This window comes from Hemitrygon akajei, chromosome 4, assembly GCF_048418815.1.
Source record: "Hemitrygon akajei chromosome 4, sHemAka1.3, whole genome shotgun sequence".
Taxonomy (NCBI): Eukaryota; Metazoa; Chordata; class Chondrichthyes; order Myliobatiformes; family Dasyatidae; genus Hemitrygon; species Hemitrygon akajei.
In genome coordinates, this window is record NC_133127.1 from 30,592,875 (window position 1) to 30,606,684 (window position 13,810).

Below are 13,810 nucleotides of genomic sequence, written 5' to 3' on the forward strand. Positions count from 1 at the left end.
TGTTTGGTGGGGTGGGGGGGGGGATACAGTTGGAGGTGGCGGAAGTTTTGGAGAATTATGTGCTGGACACAGAAGCTGGTAGGGTGTTAGGTGAGGACAAGAGGAACCCTATCCATGGTAGGGCGGCGGGAGGATGAGGTAAGAGCAAATATGCGTGAAATGGAAGAGATGCAGTTGAGGGCTGCGTTGATGGTGGAGGAAGGGAATCCCCTTTCTTTGAAAAGGGAGGACATCTCCTTCATTCTAAAATGAAAGCTTCATCCTGAGAGTAGATGTGGTGGAGACTGAGGCATGACAGAAAGAGATGGCATTTTTACAAGTAGCAGGGTGGGATGAGGTACTGTCCTGGATTAATTCCTCTGTCGATAAATATTAGGAACTAATTCAAAATTTTATAGTACTGCAATAGTTTTGATAGGGTTCTAATTTATTCTGTATTTCATTTAAATACATAATTTGTTACTCAGTTAAACAGTAGTTTGTATTTTTCTATACCTCTAATTATTTCCTTTAAACTTTGGCTAATTGGGCAGCTGCTTAATTGGACCAAAATGACTGGTCTCGATGAGTCCCAATTAACTAGAATCCACTCTATATGTCAACTATTTGGATGTCAGAATTGGTGGTTTTGTGGCCAAGTTTGCAGATGATACAAAGAGACTGTAGGTGGAGGGGAAGGTAGTGTTAAGATAATTCATGCTTGGAGATGCCAGAAATGGCCAGGAGTGAATATGAACATAAGAACTTAAGAATTAGGAGCAGAATTTGGTTCAGCATTATGTCCTTCTTTTTACATTCTATTCCTCTTGAAATAAATGCCAACATTGCATTTGCCTTCTTTACCAGAGAATCAACCTGTAAGTTAACCTTTTGGGAGTCTTGCATGAGGACTCTCAAGTCCCACTGCACCTCTGACATTTCAGCCTTCTCCCCATTTAAGATTATAGTCTGCACTATTGTTCTTTTTATCAAAATGTATCATCACACATTTCCATATACTGTTTTCCATCTGCCACTTTTTTGCTCATTCTTCTAATTTGTCCAAGTCCTGCTGAACGCACATTGCTTCCTCAGCACGACCAACCGCTCCACCCATTTCAGAATCAGATTCAGGTTTATTATCACCGGCATGTGACATGAAATTTGTTAACTTAGCAGCAGCAGTTCAATGCAATACATAATCTAGCAGACAGAGAAAAAAACCCCCAAATAAAACATAATAATAAATACACAAGTCAATTATGTATATTGACTAGATTTTTTTTAAATGTGCAAAAACAGAAATACTGTATATTAAAAATGTCCAAAGCTTCAATGTCCATTTAGGAATTGGATGGCAGAGGGGAAGAAGCTGTTCCTGAATCACTGAGTGTATGCCTTCAGGCTTCTGTACCTCCTACCTGATGGTAACAGTAAGAAAAGGGCATGCCCTGGCAGCTGGAGGCCCTTAATAATTGACACTGCCTTTCTGAGACACCGCTCCCTAAAGATGTCCTGGGTACTTTGTAGGCTAGTGTCCAAGATGGAGCTGACTGGATTTACAACCTTCTGCAGCTTCTTTCAGTCCTGTGCAGTAGCCCCAGACAGTGATGCAGCCTCTCAGAATGTTTTCCACATACAACTATAGAAGTTTTTGAGAGTATTTGTTGACATGCCAAATCTCTTCAAACTACTAATAAAGTATAGCCGCTGTCTTGCTTTCTTTATGACTACATCAATATGGTGGGACCAGGTTAGATCCTCAGAGATCTTGACACCAAGGAACTTGAAGCTGCTCACTCTCTCCACTTCTGATCCCTCTATGAGGATTGGTATGTGCTCCTTCGTCTTACCCTTCCTGAAGTGCACAATCAGCTCTTTCGTCTTACTGACGTTGTGTGCCAAGTTGTTACTGCAGCACCATTCCATTAGTTGGCATATCTCACTCTTGTACGCCCTCTCGTCACCACCTGAGATTCTACCAACAATGGTTGTATCGTCAGCAAACTTTGCCACAAAGCCATCAATTTCATTATCTAAACAAACAATATGAAAAGCAGTGGTCCCAATACTGACCCCTGAGGAACACCACTAGTCACAGGCAACAACCAAAAAAGGCTTCTTTCATTCCCACTTGCTGCCTCTTGCCTGTCAGCCATTCCACTATCCATGCCAGTATCTTTCCTATAACACCAGAGGATTTTATCTTAAGCAGCCTCATGTTGTGGAAGCAAAGAGTCTGCAGAAGGACTTAGATGGATTGTGAGAATGGGCAAAGACATTGCAGATAGAATATAGTGGAGGAAAGTGCACGGTAATGCACTTTGGTAGAAAGAAAAAGATGTAGATTATTTTCTAAGCCAGGAGAAAATTCAAGTATTATAACTGTAAAGGGACTTCAGAGTCCTTGTGCAAGATTCCGTAAAGGTTAACTTGCAGGTTGAGTCAGTAGTAAGGAAGGCAAATGAATTTCAGCATTCATTTCAAGAGGACTACACCGTATCCTCGTTATATGCGTCTTCAGACTATGCGGATTCAGTTATGCGAGAAACCTATTTCTAACAACGTCTCCTTATAGGAGTCTGAAACTCACAGTTATGCAAGGAGCACTGCTTTCCCGCCAATACAAGTCACATGCACACGCCTCACAGTCTCACTGTTGGGACGAGAAGCACCGCTTTCCCACCAATACAAGTCAGGTGCGTGCGCCTCACAGTCTCACTCCCGCCAGTCTCGCATTGGTTTTGGCAAGGTGTGGATGTGCGATCTTGCGCTCTTAAACTTTTGTTGGTTTTACCTACAGTGCAGTGATTTTATGCTTGAAATATTTAACTATGCCTCCTAAGCGTTCGATGTCATGTCCTGGGCCATCAGCCGAGCAGCAGAGAACTGCTTTCACATTTGAAAAAAAGTTGGAAATTATAACCAGCGCAGCATCAGGTGAAAGTAACACAGCTCTGGGACGCTACTGCCCGGAACAGAATCTTGCCTTTAAAGTTCTTTTGCTGCTTGACAACACACTAGCCCATCCTAAACATTTGGACATTCATCATAATATAACAATGCGTTTCCCACTGCCTAACACAACATCTCTGATTCAACCACTCAACCAAGGTATGATCCACATTCAAGGCATGTATTTTTTTTTTACGGCAAACTCTCTCTCAGATGCTGCAAGCAACAGACGATTTTGAAATTCCCGGAAGGTTACCAATGGTGAGGGAATGGTGGAAGTTGGAACACTTGGCACAAATGGCGGTGGACATGGACCCAAGTTTAGAACAGAGTCAGCATTTCAGTCGTTCCCTGCCGTCAACCCTTCTTCCCTACAAGCAAATTTATGCTGAAAAACAAAAATGCTGCCAAGCAAACAACTCTCACCACTTTCTTCAAACCGGTGTTATCTCCTGCTGCCAGCAGTCCTAAGAGTTCTGTGAGTCTTCCTTCACCCCTTGCTGTGCTTGATATGATCCTGACAACCACAACCATCCACCTTATCCATGTAAAGCTGCCCGACACCACAACAACCACTCATCTCCTGGAGTGAACACACCTGCCACTGTTGGTGAGCACTGTACACCCTAGTATGTTAACTTTCTATAATTTATTACATTGAATATTACCTTAAATTGATGAAATATAATACAAATGTTGCCTTGTATAATACAAATATAATACAAATACTGCTTTTGTGTCTTATTTTTATGAAAATGTGAATAAATGTGAACAAATATACAAATACTGCTTTTGTGTCTTATTTTTATGAAAATGTGAATAAATGTGAACAAATATAATACAAATACTGCTTTTGTGTCTTATTTTTATGAAAATGTGAATAAATTACAGATAAAACATATTTAGGAAGCTCTCTGGAACGCATCCCTATTTTCTCCATTTAAATAATTATTCACATTATGTGTCGGCTACGAGGAACATATCCCCCCGCATATAACGAGGATAAGGTGTATTAATTTAAGAGCAAGGATGTGATGCTGAGACAGTATAAGGCATTGGTCAGACTGTACTTGGAGAATTGTGAGCAGTTTTGGGCCTGTTACTTAAGAGAAGATGTGCTGGCATTAAAGAGGGTCCAAAGGAGGTTCACAAGAATGATTCCAGGAATGAAAGGGTTAACACACGTGGAGCATTTGATGGCTCTGGGCTTGTACTCGCTGGAGTTCAGAAGAATGAGGGTGAGCTCACTGAAACCTACTGAATATTGAAAGGGCTAGACAGAGTGGATATGGAGAGGATGCTCCCTATATTAGGTGAGCCTAGAACCAGAGGGCCCAGCCTCAGAATACAATGACGTCTCATTAGAACAGAGATAAAGAGGGATTTCTTTAGTCAGAGGGTGGTGAATCTGTGGAATTCATTGCCAGACAGATGTGGAGGTCAAGATATTGAGTATATTTAAAGCGGATGTTGAAAGGTTCTTGATTAGTAAGGCTGTCAAAGATTTTGGAGAGAAAGCAGGTGAATGGAGTAGAGAGGGATAATAAATCAGCCATGGTGGAATGGCTAAACACACTCAATAATTCTGCTCCTATATCTTATGGTCTTAAGCTCTTATGGTTGACTCACTATCTCACGAGTCAGGGTGTCAATGGCTGCGGAGAGAAGATAGGAGAACGGGGTTGAAAGGAATAATAAATCAGCCATGACTGAATGGCAGGGAAGAAGCAATGGGCCGAATGGCTTAATTCTGCTTCTATGTCTTATGGTCTATTGTCTTAAAACACAGATTAAACTTTCAGTATCCAGAACTGCATTGCAATTGTTCACCCATCAAGCCATATATACCTTTTAAAAAAATAATACGGTACTTCATTCCTACCTTTTCTCAGACATAATTCACAGACTACATGTCCACAATTAGACAGAGCAAATCTGCAACCATTTGCTTTGGGCTGTTGAAAACAGTTGTTACAAAAAACACAGAGAGCCATGTCATGAAGATAATCTGAAAAATAAAATTCAAATGATTTTCTTCAGTTCTTAGCTTCAAATATCACAGAATTTCCCTAATAACAACAATGGTATGGTTAAAAAAATTCACAACATTAAAGGAACACAATTAAGTATCAGTTTCTGACAAAAAGAATTTCTTCTGTGATTAAAATCTTAAAACAATAAATACAAATACCTTTCTCATTTATTCAATATCTGAGCATTGTGGCAAAGTCGATACAGCAGCCTTAGGTCCCACACCACTGGATTCACCAACAGCTATTACCCTTCAACTATCAGGCACCTGAATCAGCATGAGTAACTTCATTCACCTTGACACTGAAGTAATTCTACAATCTACAGACTCACTTTCATAGACTCTACAAATCATGTTCTCAATATTATTTAGTTTTTTTTTATATTTGCACGATTTGTCTTTTTTGCACATTGGTTTTTTGTCAGACTGTGTGTGTAGTTTTTCTTTAATTCTATTGTATTTCTTTGTTCAACAGTGAATGCCTACCAGAAAATGAATCTCAGGGTAATATACGATGACGTATATGTACTTTGATAATAAATTTACTTTAAACTTTGCTGAATGTCTGTGAAAAGTTGATAATGAACCATTGCAGTCCTAATAATGGAAATCCCACACCAAGCAACCGTGAAACAACAGGGATACATATCCACATCAGGCTGACAGATGACTTGGTGGTATCTCTATGCACCTGCTGTCCTCGTCTTTTTCAAAGATAGTAGATTGCTGTTGTGAATTTGAGAGCTAGAGTCAGAGGGAAGTACAGTGCAGAGGCCCTTCAGCCCATCTAGTCTATGCTGAAACCATTTAGATTGCCTACTCCCAACACTGATACCATAGCCCTCCATATTCCTACTATCCACATACCCATCCTAAATCCTCTAAAACGTTTTAATCGAGCTTAGATGCACCTCTTGTTGCATACTCATTCCACACTCACAACCTTCTGAGTGAAGAAGTTTTGCATCATGTTTCCCTTACACTTCTCACCTTTCACTTTTAACCTATGATGTTCGGTTGTAGTCTAACCCAACCTCAGTGGAAAAAACCTACTTGCATTAACCTATCTATACCCCTTATAATTTGTAAACCTTCATCAAATCTCCTCTCAATCTTCTATGTTCTAAATAATGCAGTCTTAACCTATTCAATCTTTCCTTATAACTCAGGTCCTCCAGACCCAGCAACATCCTTGCAAATTTTCTCTATACTCTCTCAACCTTGTTTACTTCCTTCTTGTAGGTGGGTGACCAAAACTACACACAATACTCCAAATTAGGCTTTATCAATGCCTTATACAATTTCCCATCTCCTGTACTCAATACACAAACTTATGAAAGCCAATATGCCAAAAGCTCTCTTTATGACCTTATCTACCTATGATGTCACTTTCAAAGAATTATGGACTTGTATTCCCAGAACCCTTTGCTCTGCAGCACTCCTTAGTGCCCTACCATTCTCTGTATAAGACCTACCCTGGTTGGCCCTGTGGAAATTCAAATCCTCACACTTGTCTGCATTAAATTCCATCTGCCATTTTTCAGCCCATTTTTCCAGCTGATGCATGTCTCTCTGCAAGCCATGACAGCCTTCCTCACTGTCCACTACACCCCCAAAAGTGGTGACATCCACAAATTTGCTAATCCAGTTAACCATATTAACATCCAGATCATGGATATAGATGACAAACAACAATGGACCCAGCACCAACCCCTGTGGTACAACACTAGTCACAGGCCTCCAATCAGAGAGGCAACCCTCTACTACCACCTCTGGCTTCTCCCACAAAGTCAATGCCTCATCTAATTTTCTACTTCAAACTGAATGCTGAGCCACTGAACCTTCTTGACCAGCCTCGCATGCAGGATCTTGTCAAAAGCCTTTCCACAGATATTGGTGAAGTAGCCTGGGCAAACTACTGCATTGCACATATCGAGGCAAATTAAGAGCTTTCCATTGCATTCCTGACTTGCATCTTGTAGATGATGACAATGCTTTTACCTGTCAGGAAGTGCACTTTTACCACAAATCACCCACCATCTGACCTGCTCTTGCAGTCACAGTACTGTGGCTAGTCCAGGTGAGTTTCCAGTAAATAGCTTGCTTCAAGCTGTTAACAATGGGCAAATCAGCAAAGGTAATCTAACTGTATGTTAAGGGTAGCTAGTTAGATTTTCTCATGTTGGAGTCTGTCTTTGACCATTATCTGACCACTTATTAGACCATCTTGAATGTTGCCCAGCTCTGCTACGTGCACTTGCTGATGACTGGTAAGAGGATGAGAACAGTGAACTATCAACAACGAACACTCCACTTTCGACTTTGTGAAGAAAGGTCGGTCATTAATGAAGCAGTTATAGACTGATGGCCCTCCACACTGCCCTGGGGATAGAATGTCAACCATGGACATTTTCTTTCTGTGAAGTGAAATCAATGGAGATTATATTCATTGATATAACCATATAACAATATATAAATTACAACACAGAAACAGCCATCTCGGTCCTTCTAGTTTATGCCGAACACTTACTCTCACCTAGTCCCACCTACCTGCACTCAACCCAAAAGCTTCCATTCCTTTCCTGTCCATATACCTATCCAATTTTACTTTAAATGACAATACCGAACCTGCCTCTACCACTTCTACTGGAAGCTCTTTCCACCCAAGTACCACTCTGAGTAAAGAAATTCCCCCTGTTACCCCTAAACTTTTGCCCCCCAACTCTCAACTCATGTCCTGCTTGAATCTCCCCTACTCTCAATGGAAAAAGCCTATCCACGTCAACTCTATCTATCCCTCTCATAATTTTAAATACCTCTATCAAGTCTCCCCTCAACCTTCTATGCTCCAAAGAATAAAGACCTAATTTGTTCAACCTTTCTCTGTAACTTAATGCTGAAACCCAGGTAACACTCTAGTAAATCTTCTCTATACTCTATTTTGTTGACATCTTTCCTATAATTCGGTGACCAGAACTGTACACAACACTCCAAATTTGGCCTCAGCAATGCCTTGTACAATTTTAACAGCACATCCCAACTCCTATACTCAATGCTCTGATTTATAAAGGCCAGCATACCAAAAGCTTTCTTCACCACCCTATCCACATGAGATTCCACCTTCAGGGAAATATGCACCATTATTCCTAGATCATTCTTCAATGCGCTACCATTTACCATGTATGTCCTATTTTGATTAGTCCTACCAAAATGTAGCACCTCACACTTATCAGCATTAAACTCCATCTGCCATCTATCAGCCCACTCTTCTAACTGGCCTAAATCTCTCTGCAAGCTTTGAAAACCTACTTCATTATCCACAACGCCACCTATCTTAGTATCATCTGCATTCTTACTAATCCAATTCACCACCCCATCATCTAGATCATTAATGTATATGACAAACAACATTGGACCCAGTATAGATCCCTGAGGCACACCACTAGTTACCGGCCTCTAATCTGACAAATAGCTATCCACCACTACTCTCTGGCATCTCCCATCCAGTCACTGTTGAATCCATTTTACTACGTCAATATTAACACCTAAAGATTGAACCTTCCTAACTAACCTTCCATGCGGAACCTTGTCAAAGCCCTTACTGAAGTCCATTAAGACAACATCCACTGCTTTACGCTTGCCAACTTTCCTAGTAATTTTTCCCTTCAAAAAATTCAATAAGATTTGTCAAACGTGACCTTCCATGCACAAACCCATATTGACTGTTCCTAATCAGACCCTGTCTATCCAAATAATTATATACACCATCTCTAAGAATACTTTCCATTAGTTTACCCACCACTGATGTCAAACTTACAGGCCTATAATGCCCAAGAAAATTTTCAAAACATCCTTGAATACCTTCCATGTGATTTTCTCCAGTTCCCCTAGAAGTTCTGCTAATTGCCTGTCATTCGTGCACCTGTTTTGATTTGTGGACCAACAAAAGTGCCTTACTTAGTTTTGGCATCAGTTAATCTGACTTGAATTATGAATAGAAATAACAAATATAGGTGATTTTTTTTAAATGGTGTGCGAGAGGGAAATTTCATGGTGGTTTTCATGATCAAACCAAAATCCATCAGATAAACCCAAAGGTATTCAGGAAGTCTAACCTTTCTTGTCCAGTGTACTCAAAGCTCAATCCACTACAGCCTAATGGGACAGCTATTTGTGATGCCGTCTCACAGATCAGGTAGCCCACATTCAATCCTAATGTCCTCTGCTACCAGAATGGAGTCTGAATGTCCTGTTTCCTCCCGCATACTAAACGTGCAGGTTGGTACAGTCGGCCCTCCTTATCCATGAGGGATTGGTTCCAGGACCTCTCGCGGATACCAAAATTCACGGATGCTCAAATTTCTTATTCAACCTGTCTCAATGCAGTGGACCTTAGGGCCCAGCAGAATCCAAGACCTTTTTTAACCTGTTTCAGTGCTGTGGACATTAGGACCCAGTGGCAGAGTTCTGAATCCGCCGTGTTTCTGTTCACGAAAATAATCACAATAATGATTGAAAATAAAGTGGAAATAATAAAGCGATCGGAAAGAGGTGAAACGCCATCGGTCATTGGAAAAGCGTTAGGCTACATTGGTCAATGATCGGAACAATTTTAAAGGATAAAGTGAGAAAAGCTGTGCCCCGATGAAAGCTACAATTATTACTAAGCAACGCAGTGGTTTAATTATTGGGTTTTGGGTTTTTGATCCTCCACGTCAACCCGGCACGGTGGACAGCGCACTCGGGAGCGATCTGTCACTAGATCCAACCCGGGAATTTCCCGAGCCCAGCACTGAAACATACGTTCTAAAGTGTTTTATATGCATAGAAAGGTAAAATATATACTATATACAAATACAAACGTTTGGCTAACTGACACTAAATAATACCCGATGTACCTGTTCTGACTAACTTAGTAAAAGAACTTCTGATTTTTTCCGATCCCGATCCATGCACATCATCCCATATACTTTAAATCATCTCTACATTACTTATAATACCTAATACAATGTAAATGCTATGTAAAATAGTTGTTATACTGCATTGTTTAGGGAATAATGACAAGAATTCTGTACATGCTTGAACAACAAGTGCTGGAAGAGCACTTCCAGGTTTTTGCAATTCGCGGTTGGTTGAATTCGCGGATGCGGAATTCACGGATAAGGAGGGCTGACTGTACGTTAATTGACCAATGTAAGTTGCCCCACTGTTAGATAAGTGGCAGAATCCGGGAGAGTTGGTGAGAATTTGGGAAAATATATAGTATTGCTGTAAATAGGTATATGATTGCCAGCACAGACTCACTAGACCATTGTGCTTCTCTTCATGATCTCTCATAGTGGTATCCTTTAATGGAGTTTCCCAATTTACCATAGCTAGCACATGCCATATATTTTTTACTTTATTCAGATTGAATTATTATGATCACAGCTATAAAAGATCTTTAATTGCCATATCATGATTAATGCACATTAGAGTCAGAGTACTACAGCATAGTAACACCCATCTAGTCCATGCCGAACAGTTATTCTGCTTAGTCTCATCAACCCACACCTGCACTATAGCTATCCATACCCCTCCCATCCATGTACTTAAACAAACTTTGCTTTAATGCTCCAATCAAACACATATCCACCACTCCGCTGGCAACTGATTCCACACCAGTACCACCCTCTGAGTGCAGAAATCCCCTGGGCACTTTGAGAGAACAAACCAGGGCAGGACTTACACAGTGAACAGTAGTGCACTGAAGAGTGCAGTAGAACAAAGTGGACCTGGAAATACAGATCTATAATTCCTTTAAAGTAGCATCACAGGTAGGTAGGATCATAAAGAGTGCTTTTGGCACACTGGCCTTCATGATCCAAAGTACTGAGTACAGGAGTTGGGTTGTTATGTGGAAGCTGCCCAAGAAGTTAGCAAAGCCTAATTTGGAGCACTGAGTAAAGTTCTGGTCACCTACCTAAAGGAAAGATATCAATATAATTCAAAGAGTACCGAGAAAATTTACAAGGATGCTGCTGGAACTCGAGGGCCTGAGTTACAAGGAAAGACTGAATAGGTTAGGATTGTTTCCCTGGAGCATTGGAGAATGAGAGGAGATTTGATAAGAGTATACAAAATCATGAGGGATACAGATGGGGTACATGTAAGCAGGTGTTTTCCACTGAGGTTGGGTAGAGCAGAACTAGAGGTCATAGGTCAAGGGTGAAATGAAACAGTTTGTTTCACTACTGATGCCTCAACACGCAGTCCGAGAATACAAGAACATGAGAACATAAGAGCAGGAGTAGCCTATCAGGTCCCTCAAGCCTTTCCCACCATTCAATACCATTGTTGATGTATGCTGGTTCCCGTTCCTCTTCTCTGCCAGTTCCCCAAATCCCTCAATTCTCTGAACTTTACAATATTTACCTGTCTCCTTCTTACATATATTTAATGATCTTGTCTCCAGCACCCTCAAGGCAGAAAATTCCAAAGATATGCACATCAGTTTTAAAAGATTGGCCCCTTATTTTGTAGCTATGCCATCTTCCTTGTGACTTTCCACTGGTGAAAACATCTCAACATCTGCACTGTTAAGCTCCTCAGATCTTATATGTTTGAGTATAGTCATCCTTCTAAACTCCAAGGAATACAGACCCAAACTGTATGGCCATTCTTGGTACAACTCTCATTCCCCAGGAATTACCCTGGTGAATCTCTTTTAGACTCCTCCATATCCTCTGTTAGGTAAGGGGACATAACGATGCAGAGTGTTGCAAGTGCAGCTTCACAAACATTCTGTACAAATGTAACAAAACGCAAGCTCAAAGTTGATGACCTGGAATCTGAGCTTCGACCACTATGATTAATAGGGAGGAGGAGAGTCACATATGGACACAATTTGAGGAGGCAGTCACACCCATTAGATTAATTACTTCAAATCTGGTTTGTGGCCAGAACAAGGGGTGTGCCAATGGGTGAGGCAGATAGGAGTATCCAAGAGGTAACGTTGAAGCAGCTTCAGCCCTTGAGTTTGTCTGGATCTGAGAATGTTGCTTATCTACGGGTTGTAAGAAAGATTACTACTGTGGTTCAGAGAGCCATTCTAGAAGGGGGAATAAGAAATGTAGCTCTAATTGTCAGGGAAATAAATGGGCATCAAAATTCAGAAATCAGAGGTGCAAAAGAAATTGGGTGTCCATGTGCAGGTTGGAAAATAAATGCAATGTTAGCATTAACTTCGAGAGGAGTAGAATACAAAATGACATACGACCGCACTAGAAGTATTGTGGCCCTTATCTAAGACATGTGGGCATTGGAAAGAATCCAGAGGAGGTTCATGAGAATAATCCCAGAAATGGAAGGATTAACATATGAAGAGTTTGATGGCTCTGGGCCTGTACTTGCCGGAGTTTAGAATAAGAGACGATTACCGCACATCGCTTACATACACAGACCGGCAAAAGCCCAGACTTACCCTTCCTAAACCGAGTTTACTTGCACCCTGTTCCTACAGAATAAATCCGGACTACAATTTGTAGCAGTGACGCTATTTGATCATGAGGCCCGAATCCCGGTGGCCAACGACACCTTCCTCTATCCCTCAGAGACCACACCTTCATACCCTACTCACATGGTCCTCACAACGCATGCCCGTCCCTTTCTCGTCCGCAGTCTCTATCGTATCCTTGCCGTGCGCTGGTGCCACAACGCATGCGCATTCGCTCGGCCGGCAGTTACTGTCGGCCCTCTCCACCGTGAAATCGCATGCGCAGAAGTTGCTTGCTTCGACAGCACGTGGCTGCAAGTAGCTGAGGGCGGGAACATCCGATTATGTATTACCATAACGTGAGGTGAAGCGTACAATTCAAGTGAAAGTAGTTTGGGGAATGAGTATTGTGCCAGGTAACGTTACCAGCTGAATAGAACATGAAAATACTGAAGCAGGATGAGCAGCTAGTGTTGAATGAGGAATAGAACTGGTCAATGCTAGCAAAAATTTCCAAGACCTAGGCTTCGATATCTCCTTGTGAAACTGGATCCTTGATTTCCTCTCTTGCAGACCCCAATCAGTTCGAATTGCCAATAACATCTCCTCCACGGTCATAGGAACACATTTTGGGTGTGGTATTTCATTGATTCTATTGTGCTTCTCGGATTTACTGTGTATGCACACAAGAAAATGAATCTGATGGTTGTATATTTACTTTGATAATAAAATTGCTTTGAACTTTGAACCACAAGGCTGTGTGCTTAGCTACCTGCTCTAATCGCTTTATGCTATGACTGAAGCCAAGTACAGCTCCAATGCCATATTCAAATTTGCTGATGACTTCACTACTGGCTGATTCAAAGGTGGTAACGAGTCGGTAGATAGGAGGGAGTTTGCAAATCTATTTGAATGGTGTTAGAACATAAATCGTGGGTTGCTGGACTGTGCGGCAGGAAGGGCCTATTCCAAGCTATATCTCAATAAGCAACTGCACGCAACGTCAGGAAAACCAAAGAGCTGATTATTGACTGATGAAGAAAAGGGAGATCCATAAGCCAGCCCTCATTAGGGGATGATAAGTGAAGAGGTAAGTAAATTTAAATTCTTTGGTATTATCATTTCCTGGGCGCAGCACGTATTTGCCATTACAAAGGAGACACAATACGACCTCTGTTGGAAGTTTGCACAGATTTGGCATGTTAAAACTTTGACAGACTTCTATAGATGCACAGTAGAGAGCATCATGACTGGCTGCATTGCACCAGATAAGGTAACACCTATGCTCATGAACAAAAAAGCCTACAAATAGTGGTGCTGTCTTCTGGCTGCTGCACTCATCTTCACTCACCCACTGAACTGTTCCTACA

At 41.3% G+C, this 13,810-nt stretch overlaps 1 protein-coding gene across 1 annotated transcript in view; it reads right to left on the reverse strand.

Annotated features, from left to right (window-relative positions):
* Positions 1-12,550, reverse strand: part of rnf212 (ring finger protein 212) — a 77,590-nt gene extending 65,040 nt beyond the window's left edge. The window contains exons 1-2 of the mRNA XM_073041895.1: positions 12,429-12,550; positions 4,817-4,942 (exon numbers count right to left, since the gene is read on the reverse strand). Of these exons, the coding sequence (XP_072897996.1) occupies positions 4,817-4,928 (112 nt within the window). The 5' untranslated portion in view covers positions 4,929-4,942; positions 12,429-12,550. The remainder of the gene's footprint in view (positions 1-4,816; positions 4,943-12,428) is intronic.
* Between the last annotated feature and the right edge of the window lie 1,260 nt (positions 12,551-13,810).